The sequence below is a fragment of the Dromaius novaehollandiae genome, chromosome 1 (genome assembly GCF_036370855.1).
Source record: "Dromaius novaehollandiae isolate bDroNov1 chromosome 1, bDroNov1.hap1, whole genome shotgun sequence".
Taxonomy (NCBI): Eukaryota; Metazoa; Chordata; class Aves; order Casuariiformes; family Dromaiidae; genus Dromaius; species Dromaius novaehollandiae.
The window spans coordinates 207,052,406-207,070,609 of record NC_088098.1 but is presented as its reverse complement, the minus strand read 5'-3'; the positions used below and the strand labels follow the sequence as shown (position 1 = coordinate 207,070,609).

The following is an 18,204-nucleotide window of genomic DNA, read 5'->3' as shown; positions in this document are numbered from 1 at the left end:
GGGCTGGAGGGATGAACTTCCTTCCTTCCTTCCTTCTACTCCCCAAATTGATCTTCCAGGGGAAGACGTGAAAATAGTGGAGCTACAAACTGTGTGGTTGGCTTGTGCTGATGGGCAGATACAGACGCACTGCGAATGAATGAATTTGGTAGCTATGTATCTGTGATCTAACCTCTCCGGGGGTTATCAAGCGTATCAAACCTAAGAGTGATTGGAGCACTCACTTTCCAACCTGCCATCCTTCGAGACCACTTAATTTATCAAATAAAAATAGAATTGTACAGGAAAAAGACTTTGAAAGTCACTTGGAAAGTTTCCCCATAAAATGAAGAATATGAAGAAAAAGAGAAACTGCACTTTTACCTAGGCAGCTTTTGTCCTTGGAAACATAACATAGCATGGTTCATGAGGTCCTTGGCAGTGCTACCGAAAGACAAGATAGCAGACAATCCTTTTTCTTGATACGTTTGTTCCTCCAACACTGAATTTATCACTGGTCATCACACAGCCCTAGAGTCCTAATGAGGCAGAAGAGCAGCGCAGATTTTGAGGCCGGACTGAAAACAGAATAAGCCCTTGGATATGCTGGGTCTACTTGATTGCGGATAGTACAGCTTGATTGCACTTGAATCACCCAATCCCATATTGCACAAGACTGTAATCACACAGAATCAGAATAACCAAAATAAGAATGTGCCCTGCTTTGTCCAACCAAATTATAAAGCTGGAGAGTGACAAAAAGTAGCATTTAAATTGCCATTTTGAACTGGGCTTGGAGAGAAATCCCCTCCTCTCATCCAGCACTGGGAACAGACACTCAACAAGCCGAGGGCAAAATTATGCCTTCATTTACAACTGAGTAGGTCCATGGTTTGCCTGTGCATGAGAGTAAACCCAACAGTCACTTCCAGGGGAAGGCAGGAGAGGACAAGCATGCAATCTGAAAAATTGAAGGCTAGTCCCTCTTGGGGACTAGGTGTCTACTCTATCTGGGGCAGCAGGATTCCCCTTGATTTCACAGAGGAGTTAGGCATTTACAAACATCCGATTTGGGCCTAAATGACTTGTTCCCAGATACTCAGGGAATCTGTGGGAGATCAGGGAACTGAATATTTCTCTTTCGTTCAAGACTAGTCCCCTAAGCATGAACCTGTATTTTTTTCCCCTGAGGAGGCTAAAACGTGTGCCAAGAACGTATGTGATGATTTCCCCTGCCTCCCCCTCCAACAGCAGTGTATCTGCAATCTCCGTTCTTCTGCTCGAGGGTAAATCCTGACTGTATTAACCAACTTCAGGGAGAGATCCTGGACTTCTACTGCACTTGCTATGAAATCAGCTCCGTGCTCTGGAGGCTCACGGGCTGCTCAGCACTTTGGAAAATCAGGCTGCCCACGCCGGTGCTTCGCTTTCAAAGCTTCAGGGAGACCCTTGCACTGGCAGCACCCAGCCGTCACCTCGCGTGGTGTGTCGGGGCTGTGCAAACACGGCTGGCTCTGCGGAAGGGCACGCAGCATGGCGTGAGCACGCGAAGGTGCTCTCCCATCCCCTCGCCCCGGGGACGGGCCCTGCGGCAGGGGGGCGAAGCGGGGTCTGACGCGGCAGGGCCGGGAGACCCAACGCTGAAGCCCTCCCGCCTGCGGAGCTGGCGTGCCGCGTCGCGGAGGAGCCCGCGGGCTGACGAGTTTCCTGTGCTCCTGTCGCTGCAGCGCCGGTGTCCGGCCTGGGCCATAAATCCTCGGCGTGACACAAAGGGATATGTACAGTATGCTATTTATGTGCAAATGAGTGATGAAGCAGGTGGGCAGCAGGGAAAAGGGTCTGGATTTAATAATAGCTGTGCTATTTGCAACGCTCCCCCATCTCTGCACAGGCTGGATACGGCCCAGCGCGGTGACAGCACAGACCCACACGCTCCGCGAGGCGCAGGCAGACCGGCTAGGGAGGGTCCCGCTAGAGGACAGGCAGGGTGTCCATCATTAAAAGGTGGACCTGGGACTGGAGGTCATTCCTACCAACCGCAGACTGCCTCAGGGGTTTGGTGAGCTCAGAGAGCCCGTGCTGGTACCGCCGATGGGACTGAGCTCCTATGACCTGATGTAGGAAGGCCATGGGGCAGCAGATGCTTAAACCTGAGACCATCCACATGCATTAGGCATCTCCAGCTTGGGCTGTGATGTCCCAGGTGTGCCCAGGCCTCGGCCTTAGCTGCTGCGTGTCCAGCTCCTGCCTGTCCGGGCAGGCTGCTCCGGGGTACCGCGAGGCCGCAGGCGACCTCCGCGGCCTGCTGGCTCCGGAGCGGTGCAGAACGAGACGGACTCCCTCAATTAGAGGACCTGCAAGAAGAAGTCGAAAACTGGGATCCCAGTGGCAGAGGCCGGCGGGAGCTCGCAGCGGAGCAGCCGTGCCAGCTCACGGGAGGGAGAGGGGAGGAAGGGTTCGTCCAGCATCTCAAACAGGGAACTGGACGAGAAGGATCCAGCTGGGTGTTGTCAGCCCTGAAAAATCTTTTCATTATCAGAACAATAAGGGAAAAACGTGTGTGTATAACACCAGGGGTGAGGAGGGAAAAGGCAAAAAGCGCTGCTGGCCGCAGAGCATCGGTCATCAGGGTAATGACGAATACACCCAAAAGATGAAACCCTGCGTCCGGCCCGGCGATGTGGAGGACGCTGCCGGGCCTGCTGCTGCCGCCAGCCCCCGCGGTGCGGGGCTGCGCCGTGTCCGTGGGTGCGCTGCAGCCCGCCCGGGAGACGGGAACGGCGGGGAGTGGTGGGGCCGGGGGACGCGGGGGGCCGGGGAGCCCCGCGGCGCGGCAGAGCAGCGCAACCCGCCCCGTGCTCCCGCCGCCGCGGGGAGGGCGGGGCGAAGGCGGGGCGGGGCCGCCCCATCTGGCCCCGCCCCCGCGTGCCCCCGCCCCCGCTCTGACCACGCCCCCCCGCTGGCCCCGCCCCCGCTGGCCCCGCCCCCGGCCCGCCGTGCGCGCCTGGGGACGGCGGCGAGCGGCGGGGCGGGCGCGGATGGCCAAGGTGCTGCCGGGGGCTGCGGGGCGCGGAGCCGGAGGTAACGGGCGTGTGCGCGCGGCGGGGTGGGGGGGGTGCGCGTGCCCGCGCGTGTGGGGGGGCACTGCCGGGGGCGTGTGCCCGCGCGCGGGCGGCGGCGTGTGCGTGTGTGTGTGTGTGTGCGCGTGTGCACAGGTGCATGCGTGTGCATGCATGTGTGTGCGTGTGTGCATACGTGTGTGTGTGTGCATATGTGCGTGCACAGGTGTGTCCGCGTGTCTGTGTGTATGTGTGTGTCCGTGTGGGGGGTGTGTGTATGCATGTGTGTACGTCTCTGTGTGTCCTGGTGTGTGTGTGCATGTACCTCTGTGTGTGTTCGTGTGTGTGCACCAGTGCATACGTGTGCACGTGTGTATCTGTGCACACCCGTGCTTGTGCGGCGTGTGTGTGTGTGTGCGCCTGTGCCGTGTGTGTACGAGCAGCTGTCAGTGCGTGCATGCGGCTGCAGCGGTGTGCATGTGTGTGCATGTGTGTGCATGCGTGTGCCCGGTGTGCATCAGTGCGTGTGCACCCGTGCGTGGGTGTCCGGTGTGCACCGCGGCCGTCCCGGTGTGCAGGTAGCCGCGGGCGCATGGGCCGGGCAGCAGTGGGGCCTGCCCCATGGCTCCCTGGGACCCTGCCCCATAGCTCCCTGCACCCTGCCCCTGCGTTTTGCCCAAAACGGGGGCAGGTACGTGAAGCTCTGGGGCGGCCACCAGCATCCCAAAGCAGGGGCGCCGCTAGGGCCGCCGGTGCCGGGCAGCCCCGAGCTGCCCCAGGAGGGACCCCGCGCCTCTCCCGATGCCCCGAGACCGTCCCCGAGCAGCATATGGTACTTGCGTGAATTCTCTCAACTTGAAAAATATTACCGCTGCGAGAGTCGCGGGCTAGCGAGGAACAGCCGCGAGTCGCACGGGGATGTTTTCAGTTTATTTTTAAGGTGGACTGTCTCGGGCTTCGGCGGGCGATTCGGTTACGGCTCCATTTGAGACGTGGGAAACGAGCCCGAGGGACCGTACGGTGAACGTTTCCCTCCGCGGCCGGGCCCGGGCGCTCGTGCTGCCGCGGCAGTGGTGCCCGTACCCCGCGGGGCCGGGGCCGGCAGCACCTCGGTGCCGCGCTTGGCCTGGAGCGTGGCATCGCTGCTGCGGCCCGGCTGCCGGCGGAGCGGTTTCGGAGGCCGCGGAGTTGGGGAGCAGGGGGGAGACACGCGGCGGCCTCCTGCGGGAAGGGCTCCCGCGGGGAGCGTTTCCTCAGTTCGTCGTTGCGAGGGCACGGCTGGAGGCGGCTCTGGTGTTAAACCTCGCTGAGGCTGGAGGGGGCACAGAGATAAAGCCGCGTCTGGGAAAACGCGTGGAAAGAGGAGAAAAAAGATGCGTGAACGTGACTTACCCTGCAAGCCCTCCCTGCCAGCGTCTGTGATTCATGGTTTGAACACAGGAAGGTTGCTGTTTGCTCTTTTTCCTTTTCTGATGGAAAGAGGGTTTTTTCCTTTTTCCTGGTGCTACGTGAAAGTCCCGGGAGCAGTGAGCAGCCGCGCGGTTAGCCGAGCGGCCCCGCGAGCCCGCTGCCTGCAGCGCTGTCACACGCTTGTGAAAAACCAACCCTGCGATTCTGTATCTGTCTGTGAAGGCATTTGCAGGGCCCTTGTCATGCGTCTAATGAGCCAGGATTTCTTTTTTTTTTTACAATAATAATCCCAAAAAAGCTTTCTGGGAGAGAGGTGGCCCTGAAGTTGAGGAATCCCCTCATTTTTCCCGTGTGCAGCTGCCTGGCAGTGGGGTTTCTCTGCGTACGTATACGTAGATATATAGTAATTTGTAGCGTCTGGAAAAGTTCCTATAAATACCTTATCAAGAAATGCCTGAGCGCTGAGAGCAGGCAATATCAAACGGGTGAAAGCAAACAATAAAACACCCTCCCGTGCTGGACCGGCGCTCTCCTTGGCTGCCCCGCGGCTGCCGTGCCCTGCGTGGCGGCAGCCCCGCGGCTCCACGCTTGCTCCTGCGTGTCCATCCTCTTCCTCCGTCCTGGCATGTGCCGCTCCCCCTTGCCTGCCTTGTTTTGTTTTTTGGGGTTGGAAAGCACGTAGCTGCTGGAAGAGGCTGATACCAACCTAAACAAGCAAGCGTTGCCCCTCCAGAGGTGTCAGCGCTGCGTGGAGAAAACCTATGGATTTCCAATTGGCATAATTTGTTTTTCATTTGCGCGTACGCGCTCTGCCTGGAGCAGCGGCCGTCAAAGAGGCCAGAGGCAATTCATCGTCGCCCAGCACATCAGTGCGGGGTCGTCAGGGAGCAAAGCCACCTCCAGCGTTCATCCTCCGTGCAGAGATCAAGGCCCAGAGACGGCTCGCGCACTGCTTGCAAGAGGTCCCCTGCAAGGAAGTTCCACCACAAAATGAAGAGCATCACTTTTATTCACAAAATACCCCCAAAAGCCTGTTTGTAGCCTGCCGGTTTGGCGATTCTGGCAGGGTCCATAGCGGATCCGAGGAAGCGTGAGCGGTGCCTTCTCCCGGGCGTTGGGTTAGGTGGTGGGAGGCAGCACCGCACGGGGTCTGGGCAGCGGAGGCTCGGGAAGCAAGGGGGATCTGCAATGTCTGCATTTTTCAAGGTTTTTTTACAGTAGTATCTGAGAGCAAGTCAGTGCAAAACTGGCTAAAAGCATAGGTTGGCTCTGTAAAAATCCCAGGACTGGAAGAGTTTAAGGTTTTATTCTGTCCTGCTGATTCCAGGCAAAATTTACTTGGTTAAAAATGTTTATTTCCCAGCTGCCAGTCTGGCAAATCCAACCTGATTTCTGCAAGCTTTTGCATTTCAGGCTTCGCCAGTCGCTTCGGGCCAAAGGAGGCTCTCGTTTAACTCGCTTTAACCGCGTTGCCTTCCAACGGGGCCGCGGATGCGCGGGGCCGCGCGTGCTGGGAGGCCGCTGGCGTGGAGCCGGCAGCAGCGGGCTGAAGGATTTATTCCTAGATATGATGGATGGGAAGAAAAGAGCAGAAAACACGGCAAATTTGATGAGGGGAACAAAAGGCTGATGGTCCACAGTGCCTTTTTTAACACAGATATGTTTTAGCGTACAACTCGCTTTCAAGACAGGATCTGGTAAAACGTTACTCCAGCGTTGAGGTGGGGGGACGTGCTTTTTGCAGCCTCCTTGGGCTGGAGAACATCAGGGAAATGGTTGAATACTTGTGTTTTCACACGGCGACTGTCTTAATGTAGTAGTCCCAGTGGAAACTTTAGTGCTCAGGAATATTTTGTGGATTTGGGAAAATCCCAGGAGGATTTTGGTTTCGTACAGCAATTTCTTTTTGGCAGCTTTGGGATGGATATAATCTGGTTCCCATTTGTGTCCTGAATTTTTAAATGGATCGTCCTTCCTTCTGTGCAGAGCAGAAATAGAAAGGGATAGGAATAAATAGAAGATAGTAATAGTAATAACAACCACGATAACATCATCTTGCTTTACAAACAAATCCTCAGGGAAATTTTTCTTTGGAGACGTCAGGCGTTGAAGAAGTATATCACGTTTTTGCCTTTCGAGTGACTTTTTCAGTGTGTAAGATTCTGCTTTGAAGTTTCGGGGTGTGAATCTAGAGCAAATCTGTGGAAACCAGTGAAATAACTCCAGATTGGTACTAGCACATGGGAGAGCGGAGTGGCCAGCGTAGACCGAGCGCCTCGCTGAAAGGTTCGCAGGCGCTACAGTGTTTGCTGGCGCGTTCGCTTGGCACCTGGCTTTCAGCTGACTTGTCTGTGTCACGCCAGACTCCAGGCGTGCCGTGGCTGCGCCGGCACGTCTTCCCCGGCCCCGGGGCTGGACGCCGTATCTTGAAACTTTTGGAAGAGCTGGGTGATCTTGCACCTTTCCTAGGTAGGACGCTGCATTTCGGGAAGACGTCGCGTGGGATTGTGTGCAGCTGAGCGCTGCTTTGGGTTGTCTGTTCTGCCTGTATTGTCTGTCACGAGTACAAACGTGCTTCAGGTGACAGTAACTCCAGGTACCAAGGCTCAGGTGGGAAAATAACAAGCAAGTCATTGAGAAACTGTTATTCATCTGCCCTCCACGCTGTGTTTTGTGCCTCGTTAACGTGTTTCGAAATGAGACCTCGGACTGAAAGCTTTCGTTCCACACGTGGTGGAGAAGGGCAGCCATGGTGGCCCTGCGTCTGCAGGCATCTCTGGAAGGTGCCTCAGCCCCGGGGACATCTGCCGCAGTGGCCGTGGCCCGTGGGAGGCGACTGGGGTCCCCCGCGGCAGCAGGGCGTCCTCCGCTGGGACGCATCCCGCCTGTTGGGACATGTCTCACCACCGCCAGCGGTGGCTGTAGCCTCCGGGGCGTTTTCCAGTCCCGCAGGAGCCGATGGGTAGGCAACGTTACAGCGATTTTCCCTGTTTTAGCTCTGACGGCAGCCGTTTGGGGACAGGAGGTGAAAGCAATTATCCCGTTAGCACTTCTGCCTCTAATACCTGTATTAAATGTCTGTGTTTCCAAAGGGGCTGCATAGAAATTGCATGTAGTGATTTAATGATGGAAAGTTCACAATTTTAATGCATTTTCGGGGGGGCAGACGGTTTGATTTCTTTTTCCTTTAGATGTGACATTTCAGCTAACCATACCGCACAGGCGCTGCTTGAAGTAGGGTCATCACACGGAGCTCCTAACGTTGGTGAAGGAAAGCACTGTCGAGCCTTAGTGTATGGTTTGTTGACGCTGTTAAAAAAGGAAAAAAAAAAAAGCAGAAATGTGAAGGATGGTATATAAGATAGAGTGCAATGCTTGCATTTTCCGTTAAAAAATACTGTACAGTCTTTGTACTATTTTTGTTCTGCCCTTATCCCAGACTCCTTTGTACGCTTGCGAGTTTGTGGGAATGACTCAGGGAGAAAGCTATTTAACCTAAAGGACACCACTGGCAGAAAAACACATGGATAAAGAGCAATGGCAGTGACTGCGAGCGGGAAACTAGACGAACGCTTGTGCGTATCGGAGGAGCGAGGTTCTGCCACAGCCTCTCAATGGGCGGAATTGGGGCAAAAAACCCTATTTTTAAAATGCAGCGTGCTCACTTCCAGAAGGGACTTTTATAATATGGTTGCTTGAAATAACAAGGAACTAGACTTAATGATCCACAGAGTCCTGGCAGTCTTAGGTCCTATTTCACTCCTCTGTTTAATTAATAGAAGGACTTAAATATCCAAGTGACATTGATCGTGCCGGTGCTTTTCTGTAATGTGATAATTTTTAAAGGCAGTAAGTGCAGCATAGTTAATCATACCTTAAATTTGAAGTTTCCAAATGTCTTGTCTGTACATTGTAGCTGGTTGATAACTGATTTTTTTTCACTTTAAAAAATATTCTCCTTCCCTGAGAATTTGTGTCATGTTTTGGAAGAAAAGAGTTTTTTTATGTCTCGGTAATCAGAGTTTACGGTGTAATGAAAATGTCTCCAGACTCTTCTCCATACTGACAAACCGGTGCGGCTGCGTTGGAAGTGTTGCTCTGATTTGCAAGCTCTGTGTCAGCCGTTATATTTTACTCTTTTCAAGGGAGTTTCTTCCCTTTCGACTCTGCATAATACTTAACTTTTTATCTCCAAACAGCAACACTGACGTAAGTTGTAGTCGGGCCACTGGCACTTTGATCAAAGGAGAAATTTAAATTACTGATTCAGGAGCATCGTCCCCGGCAGGCAGCCCTCGCAGCCGCCCTGCCGGCGCTGTGCCGGCGTTATCGCCCGCGCGGGGTGCTCAGCCCCCGTGTCCTGCGGCGGTCCTCCCGGAGGCTGGGAAGGCGGACGAAGCCAGGAGGTTGTCGCGGCGGTGCAACGGGTGCCGGCCGTGGCGGCCCGCGGTGGGTGCGCGCCTGCTCTCGGTCGGGAGCCCGGCGGGGATCTCCCGGGCAGGCAGGCTTGGCCTCGCTCTTCCCGGCATCCATGTGATCTCCTGCCAGATTCGGGAGCCGCTTTCAAAGCGTGCTTGCGTTGCTTTGTTTGGAGCTTTGTGCTCAGTTGCTTTGTTTTTTTGCTGAGGGGAAGTGTAGATGAAAATAAGTGGATTAGGCTAAACTTACACAGAAGGTGCTCATCCTTCTATGCATTTAAGTTTGGATGCGCTAGTGTGATACCTTGGAAGAGACGGGGTTTGGCTTCCTTCGTTGCCTTTTCTCGTTGTCCAGACAGGCTCCCGCGTTCGGTGCTTTTCCAGCGAGGCGCTTTTTGGAGGGCGCGATGACGGGCCCCTGGCTGAAGACTGAGACTCCAGGGGGCTGTTCCCGGCCAAGGGAATAGGGAAGCATCCCCTGGACATCTCCCCACCACGCTCCAGGAGGACGTTTCAGGCTGGTAAATCTTCCCGGCACAGGGGGCGACGCACATTTCAGGTTTCAGATGTGGTAGCTCCTGGGCTTTAATGTGGAAGATGAGATGTTACGTTTGCTCACATCTGTTGTTCGTTACCGTGATTGGCTTTCTGTCCTGCAAGATGTTGTTCTCTTACTGTGAAAATAATTTGAGTGGTGATCGTTGGATGCTCTCTGGGCTCGGAAGCTCTGGCAGCCGATTTGTGGCTCCTGCGTGGAGTTACAGTGCGCAGGAGTGAATTAGCTACCTCTGAAGTGACCGAGCAAACCTGCACGGATGTTGGGGAGTTGCCTACAGCCAGACAGTGGGAACCTGGTCACCACCCGCTCTTCTTTGGAGCCAGGATCGCAAACGAGTCGTAACCCAGCCTGGAGGACAGGGGCCTGCGGGAACCCGTAGGAGGAACGGAGCGAGGGTCGCTCTTCCTAAGGCATCCTTTGGGGCAGTGTTGGAAGTGAGGTCTGCTTTTCACATGCAAGACCAAGTGGTTAGAGAACTTAACCAAGAAAAAGGACACTTGAGTTAATTTTTTTCCTGAGCCTAAGAAAACTCAAATCTTTCTCATACCCCTCGGAGAGTGGCCATGTGGCTGGGGTAGAGCAGTCCTCCCGCTCACAGCTGGGCTGCTGCTCTGGAGAGAGAGGCAGATTCATGGGCCATAAAGCAAGCGGATGGAGGCTGACGCTGGAGGCCGGGAGCTGAGGCGCTTTACAAGCAGGGATTCATGGTCTGCCCTTGGGAATTTGTGGCCCGGCCCTAGGACAACCCCTCCTGCACTCGGAGCACTTTGATCATCGTTGCATTGTTTCCCTTAAACAATTATTTTCCTTTCTTGTTGACTTGAGATTTTTGTGCAGCAACGGGAGAGAGAAAATATTTTAAATCTGGAACAAGGTATTTATATTCCTCTCTGGCTTGGCTACGAGACAGAAAGGCAGATGTGGACTTTGAAACGATGTCATTTTTGTTCTGTCGTTTTTGGACCTTCTGTGCAAACCGCAGAAGAGTTTATAGGAAAGTGTAAAGCTGACTTACTTATTTTTTAATTTCAAATGATTGCTTTGGACGATACTTGAAACACCTCAGCCTCGCTAGCACCGTTTGGTCAGTGCAGTACAAGTGGGGAAGGCGTTTCTCCTCAAATACCTGCTTTTCTTTGGGGCTGGGGCTCGGGATGAACGTACTGCGCGGGGGACGCTGAGGGGAGAGCAGGGCCGTAGACACGGGCTGCGCCTCGAACGAGCCCCGCGGCGGCACCGGCACGGCGGAAGCGTGGGGGCGAGAGCTGTGCAATACAGCAGCTCACCACCTCGTTTTGCCTTGGTGTGTTACCTCTAAGTAGTAGCACATTGCAGAAATTATCTTTGCAGAAGTAGCATTTTTTTACGTTTTTCTGAAGACGAGAGATTTCTCATGCATGTGCCTGCATGCGCGCGCTTGCATGCCGCCCGGACACGCAGAGTTGTGTAGCATTTGCAGGTAAGTGTGGCAATGCTTGGAAATAACCGTGGTTCAGGCCCGGGAGTCTGGTTTAGCCCTCGTGGTGCAGGTCCTTATCAGCAGGGCTGGCGGCGCTCCCGCAGCGCTGGCAGCTGGCGGGCCGGGACACGGCACACATGGCTGCACCGGCAGAGCGCATTGCCCCGGCTCCCCGGCGCGGCGTCAAGCCGGTGATTTACCCCTGCAAGCTGCATAGCCCAGGGAGAGCTGTTTCTGCCTATATCCCTCAAGCTACAGACCTCACAGTCTCTTTACTTATTTATTTATTTCTAACAGTAACTTGGACATAGGAAACCTTCTATTCCAGGTAGCCTGCCTAGCTGCCGCGCTGGCTTTGGGGAGGAAATCTGCTTCTTGGGGGGGCTGCTGTTGCTCCAAAAAGGGGGCTTTCCTGCCGCGCTGCAGCAGTGAGGTTCCCGTGAGGCTTTGTTTGAGATCCCCTTCAAAATCCCGTCAGAAACAGGAAATATTTAAAAATTGCTCCGCTGTCTCTGGGTCCTTGCTGGCTCGTTTGCATTAATCTTAGTAAATGATTCATTAAAATAGTTATGAATATTCAGGTGAATTACACTGCTGTGTAATAATCCCTTGGGATAATGTGTGTCCTTCTGTAAGGCATAACACACGTTTATCTCAGAGGAAAACAAATTTCTATCAAGCAAGAAGGTATGAGAGGGGTGGTAATGGTGCAGCAGGGAGGGCCTGTGCCACTGCTGAATTCAGCAAAGACTGAATCAGGCCAGAAATGTGAAAATGTCCTACAGAGCTCAGGGTGGCAGACACTGGATATGTGGCAACTTAAAACGTAGTATCTGTTGGCTAGTTTGGATCCTAGTTCAGGAATTTGGTCGATCCCAAAATGTATCGGCATATTTGTTCAGCGACTTGTTTAGTGCACGGCAGGATTTATCGCTGTCGGAGGTAGGCACAGCCCATGCCTCTGCCTGAAATCACGTGCCGTCGCGGAGGAGGCTGCGGGGTGTGTAACAGCCTGCACCCCTTGAAGGGCACCTGCGAAGACGATGGGGCCAAGCTCTTCTTGGCAGGTGATAAAACAAGGGGCCGCGGCACTCATTTGCAGCTTGGGAGGTTCAGACTGGGTATGGGTAGAAACTGGTGCCCCAGGAGGGTGCCGGGGCTCTGGGGCACCCCTCCATCTCCAGAGCTATCCAGAGAAGAGGTTGCAGCTGGCTACTGCAGCTGTGTGCGTGGTCTTGGCAAAGGTCCCTGGCCTCTGCCTGCTTCTGCACTGTCCCTATCTTCCTACTTTGCACACTATCCCTATCCCGCTCTACCCGGAGCTGCCCCGGGTAAGGAATAGTTGGCACCGGCCAAAATCCTGCCAGGGACGGTGACAATTTAACAGTGTAGGCAAGGATGTCCTATCGGCAGAGAACATGCCCAGGCTCTATTTAAGTTACTAGTATAGATACAGCCTGAGTGAGCGTAGTAGGTCCCGTCTCTATGTGATTCTTTAAGTGAAGCGTGTAGCACGGGATAGTCGGCAGCACGTGCCAGCGCGCGGAGCTGCCTGCGCACGTTGGCCCAAGCGAAGCCCATGCAAACGGGCTGGCTCGGCTGCGTTATCGGGTACAGGATGGGCTTGTTCCCTGCAGGCTGGTGCTTGGAAGCGCTGATGGCCGGTGTTGTGCATGTCTAGGATTGCTGTGGGTTCAAATGTTGGACTTTCCTCCTTCTGGTATCTTCATATATTCGAATGGCAAGACTTGGTGTATAGTAATAGGAGTTGAGGCATTTGTATTCCTGAAGCAGCTCGTGGAGGGCAGCAAAGCAGAGACACGGCGGTTGACCACTGCTGGCCTGTATGCTGATTTTTGTAGCCAAGACAATGGCAGTGGGAGCGCTGCTCTGCCGTTCAGCGTCCAGACCTGCCTCTTCAACCAGGCTGCAGGATTTGGCCATGTGCGTCTACGGTGGGAAAAGTACACTCCAATTACTGAGGAATTTTTTTATGATGAGTCCTTCACGTGCACATTCCTTGGAATCAAAAATAAACTGTGCTCAGGCTCACAAGTGCGCTTAGAAAACCTATCAGCAGCTCAGGCATGTGACAGATCCCACAGCAAATGCACAGCTGCCAGCAGAGCGCCGGGTCTGCCAGGTTGCCAGATGCTGGTGCCTTTGGAGAAAGATGCTCCATCCCAGAGCTCACCACGGGAAGTTATGCCTGGCACCCACAGAACTATAAAAAAGAGGAGTGAGAATAGCACAGGGAAAAGGCAATAAGAGCCAATTCCCTCCCAGAGTCGCCCAGTAAACAGATGAAAATTGCATGCAGTACTGAATTGCATTACCATAACTATTCAGAGAAGTCGGATATAGCGTTGACTCTTTAGCTAAGGTTTTTTCTCAGCATTTCATGTTCATAGTTAGCAAGTGTTTGCATTATTTGTAAGGGAACTGAAACAGTTACATAGACAATTTTTGACTGATTGAACCAATGGGTTTCCATAAAACCATGCCATTTCATTAACACAACACAGCTCCTGAATTTATCTTTAAATGAATTTAAAGTGTTATTTTATAATATTTTCAGTGAATGTGATGCAAATGCAATTGGCCAGGTTAAGGGCATGTTGGAGAAAGAGAGACTCTCAGCATTTTCTGTGCAGAGCAACATCCCACTGCAGCATGAGCTTTGCTAGGAGGAGGATTCAGTCTAAACTGCATCTTCTCCACAGTGCCTATGTGCAGTGCCTTAACTTAGCAGAGTTTTCACCCTGGGCTCCCTATGTAGTCCGTGGAGAGAGATGGATGCCCAAGGAGGTGGCTCAGACCGTAGAGTCTATCCATGAAGATGATGATCTCTCTTATTTGACTGTAGAAGGAACCTGAGACAACTATGCGTCTCACCCAAGCATCTCAGCAAGTATGTGATGTTGATGTATATGGCCTGTTCCAGGCCTTAGACTCTGAACACTATAAACTCAGGAACTTTTGCATTTGGTAGGCTATTCTTCAACAGGACAGCAAAGTGATGGCATGTTGCTGGCCTTGGCTTTTCTCAGGTGACCTTTGTTATAAGAAATAAGTAAGAAATTCTGTTGGTAAAGTATCTTCTCTCCTGATTCTGTGCAAAGGTGTTGCAGCAGATGAGCCCTTTCTTCAGATCCCTAGGGCTCTCTGACTATGGAGCACAGGGGATTCATGTGCTCGAAGGTGCCTTTCTTGGAGGAAACATTGTGGAAGATGTGCCACTTCTTCCCAAGGCTCCTCTGGGCAAGGCAGAAGGACTTTCCCAGGAGGAAGGGGCAGAATGAGCCTTTCTTCTTCTTGTGGGAGACATGGTGACCTTCTGGCCAGGCTGCAGCCATCCTGCGCTGCCTCAGCTGCTTCCTACCCCAGGATCAGGAGGGAGGTCTGGTCCTCGGCTGAGCCTTGCAGAGCATCTGTGGCAGAGGAAAGCGTCCGTCATCTGCTCTCCTTGGCAGTGTCCCCTCATGTCTCTGTTTCCTCTGCTGATGGAGGATAAAACAAAGCAGGAGCAGCACTGCTGTTTCCCTAGCTGCAGAAACGCTGCTCATGAAGGGCCCTGTTCATTTGGCCGTCGCGGTTGTGCTAGGCTATAGCACCGTGTTGGCTGGCGGGAGAAAACAAAGGGGCTCAGAGCGGTGGGAAGGAAAGGGTGGGACAGCCGCAGGCCTCCCTCCCGGGTCCCGGCTGGAGGATGTGGCTCCGCTGAGTCAGCTCCTCGGAGCAGCGCCTGTTTTTAGAGTAGCATCGGCGGTGGCGAAGGCTGGGAGGGAATTCCCAGCCGGCGGCAGGAAGTCCCTGCGTTAGCCGCAGAAATAGGTGTGACTTTTGGGCCACGTGCCATCTCTCTGATGCAGCCCTGCCAGGGTCACGGTTGTGGGAGGGCCTTCTCCCTTATGGAAATTAGGAAAGGACTGATTTTGGCAGCCCAGTAGCAGTATATGTCACTGAAACGGCCCTCAGCTGGGTATCTGGGGTGTTTCATCCACCCAAAGGTAATAAGTGAGGGGTGGTATAATCTTTTGCCAGCTCGGGAAACAAGTATCTGGCTTGTGTTTGCTCTGTGCTGTTACACACAGACCAGTAGTGTTCCCACCATGTGAATGCAGAGTGAGTCCCTGGAGCTCTTCGCAGGCTTTCCTTCTGCCAGCTCTGCTCTCCTTCCTAGTGCTCTGCAGCTTTTGACACCTCCAGTGCCAGGACATCTTTGGTGCCAATACTAATTTCAAGGCCGTGTTTTTTTTCCCACTTGGCCTGTTTGGTCTTCAAATTAGCCTGAAAACCAGTCTCCTGCTGTGGGTTGTGCTGGAGATGCTTTTGGTGACTGTTTTTTGGTGGGGGACATCCTGTTGGCCTTGGGCCTTGCTCCTGTGTCAGGTTGGATATGGCTTGTGGCTCTTTCTAAGGCATCCTGGCCATGCCTCGGTCTCTTGAGGTTCTGCTCCTCTGCATGGCCTTCGGTTTTGTCCCCGGTGCTGCCCTCAGGTTGTGGTTACCACACAAGACTTGTGTCTCAGCAGTGTCTGACATACTGTCTTTTGCTACAGCTCTACAAGGATATTTGGTGGATGGAGACCTGTTCCTGTATTTAGCCTACTGAGGTCTTATTGTAGAGAAAAGACCTCTGTGACTTAGTTTTCTCCAAGCTGCTCCTGTGTGTTGTCGGTATTTCTCTGCTGGATGGCATGTAGCTTCGTGGAAAGTGAAAGCTTTGTTTTCTAACTTCTGGGCTCTAGTCTGGTCCCTGGAGGGTACGTTGTAATGGTTCACATCCCAGCCCGCGTGCTTTGTCGCTGGCTGTCCTCTGCTCTGCTGCTGCCTTCCCGTCGCATTGGCAGCGGTGTCCTGTGCTCTGTTTGGTGGTTGGTGTCTGAATTCTTCCAGAGCTTATTGACTGGTCCTAGGTGTGTTGCACCCAGCAAAAAGGTCTGCGTTCCTTGCCTGAGACTTCTCCAGAAAGAGGGTTGTCCAGATACAGGAGAGATAATCTACTGTGAACTACTAGTTCTCGCCACTGAAAGTGAACAGGTCTGTCCCAGCAGCAGAGCCCTTGGCACGACATGTGTTTGTGCAGCGCCGAGTGCAGTGCAGGCTCGATCAGAGGAAGTCCATGATAACCTGCTATAATGTTAGTAAGAGGAGTCCGCTCCTTCTCCCGCGTTATTCCTCTGATGGTTGCTCTCGCTCTGCTCGTCCACCCAAGCTTTTGTCTCACACTTGCAGTCCCAGACAGGAACCACTTCCTTTTTATCCCGCGTTGCAATTTTCAAACATTGTAGTGAGGCAAGCGCCTCTCGCCCTGCTCGTCGGATGATTGCAGAACAAATGACCGATTGATGAAACAAGAGGGAAAGAATGAAAAGGCCTCTTTCAATGCAGTGGAAAGCAAAAGGCAGAGTGTGAGCCAGGGCTGGAAAATAAACTCTTGCCACATCCGTTGCTCTGCTTTCCTGGTTTTATTTTCCTTCCCAGCAATGCTGCTGTATTCGGTTTGTTTTTTCAGCGTGGAAGATAACCTGCTGCTGCAGTGGCCCAAGACACACATAATTGCGCCGAAGGGAGCCGGTTCCAGCCCGAGCTAGCAAATCCTGCCGGAGGGGCCTGCCGCCGTGGGAGAGAGCGCGGGCTTCGCCTTGCTCGGTGTGGGCAGCCCCTACACCTCCAGGGGAGGGAACTCGGTTTTCTGATGCTCCTGTAAGAGCAAGTGGAAAGAGAGAAAAGCCTTGTCCTTGCTCTGAAATGGCTCACGAAGCTTCAGTAAGCTTTCAGGTTTCGGATTATTGTGCACCGTCTGGATTACAGCCATGCCCTGAGCACTGATCTTTCAGCAACTGTTATCTGTTTTACACATAAGTGGGTTTCCTGTGCCAATTAAACCTGGCATTTTATTAAAACCTACAGTGAATGAACATAAAACATCATTACAGTGTAACAGCGACACAAGCAAAGTGGAAGGATTTCTGCCTGGGTTGGAGCCACTTGGTTTTCGCTCTGGTATAATAGAGATCTGAAACTGAGCAATTTGACAGATGATTGCATTTACCAGTCCTTGCAATTTTAGTACAAGATTTTACATTATTGCTGTGCTACAGCCCCAGCCCCCAAAGAGAAGCTGTTAGTTGAGAAATTCTGCTATTATTACAGAAAAACACATCTTTATTCTCCATTTTTGCATCTAGGAGGATTTGAAGACATGACCTGAGGGTACCTTCTGACTCAAAACCCAGAAAGCAAATAAAAGAAAGCAAAAATTTATTAATGGTTTCTTTCTTTTAAATTCCATTTGGTGAGTAGTGCAGCCTAACTGGTAATTGCCGGCTATTTAGGTTGCCTGTACTACTTGAAACAGTTTGTCTTCCTTGTGCATGTGGATTTTCTTTGTTCTACCGCAGTATTTAGCTTTTATTCATAAAACGAGCCTGGGATCAAAACTATTTTGTTTCATACAGAATTTGTGATTCGAAAGCAGGACTCTGTGTGTGAAGGAGCAGGGAATGGTACCTTTAATATTATTTTGTAGAAGAATACAATAATAATGTCGGAAATTAAGACTTTTGAGATTTTTCTTGGGTCTGCATCATCATCAGCACAAACTCCAGAACAGTCTACCATGCTAATTTTGTCAAACATATTTGGCTTTATCTGCTCAATTGAGCAATCTTTCCCTCTTGCTCTCTAAATATAGATAACTGCTATACAGATTCATGCATAATATGAATAATAAAGTGAAGAATTCATTAACATTTCACAGAAATGCCTCTTTCCTCTCCTCTGGGCACAGAAGAAAATCATATCATCATCTTCATGCTTGTAAAGAGGGAGGGCTAGACCCTATCCCTCGTTGCAGCCCTGCTGCCCTACTCAGCACAGGGGCATTGACTTTAGTGATGATTCATAAGGCAAATAGAGAGCAAAGCAACATCCCAGTGTAATATATTGTAGTGAGTACGCAGTTGGCCTGAACGCCAGCCACAGTCAAGATTAATCGTTCTGGGTCATCCGTGGCTGATAGTGTATCCTGCAGAGCTTGGGGTTGCCAGTACCACTGTGTTGGAAAATGTGCTTTTCCATTACCCAGGCCCCATGTTGATGGGCCTCCTGCCCCACCATGATGTACATGTGCTCCTCCAAGGCCACCACCTCTAGGGTCCTCTGCCTTCTGCCCAAGTAGGTCCATGTTGGAGGTTGATAGCCATCTATTGGTCTAAAATAGGGAACCAGGAGGGTAAATGAACAGTTCTGCTGTGTCCTGGGTGCTCGAGGGTGAACTCAGGGCGAGGAGATGCTCGCGTCCACGGTCCTTGT

The 18,204-nt window shown here is 52.5% G+C and overlaps 1 protein-coding gene across 2 annotated transcripts in view; it reads left to right on the top strand.

Annotated features, from left to right (window-relative positions):
- Nucleotides 1–18,204, top strand: part of AMOTL1 (angiomotin like 1) — a 94,110-nt gene that overhangs the window by 19,057 nt on the left and 56,849 nt on the right. Inside the window, exon 1 of one of the 2 annotated variants that reach the window (XM_064505114.1) lies at nt 2,955–3,060. The exons of the other annotated variant lie outside the window; for it this stretch is intronic. Coding sequence (XP_064361184.1) covers nt 3,018–3,060 — 43 coding nt within the window. The 5' untranslated portion in view covers nt 2,955–3,017. Of the gene's footprint in view, nt 1–2,954; nt 3,061–18,204 lie in introns of those variants that run through there. 2 annotated transcript variants of the gene reach the window in all.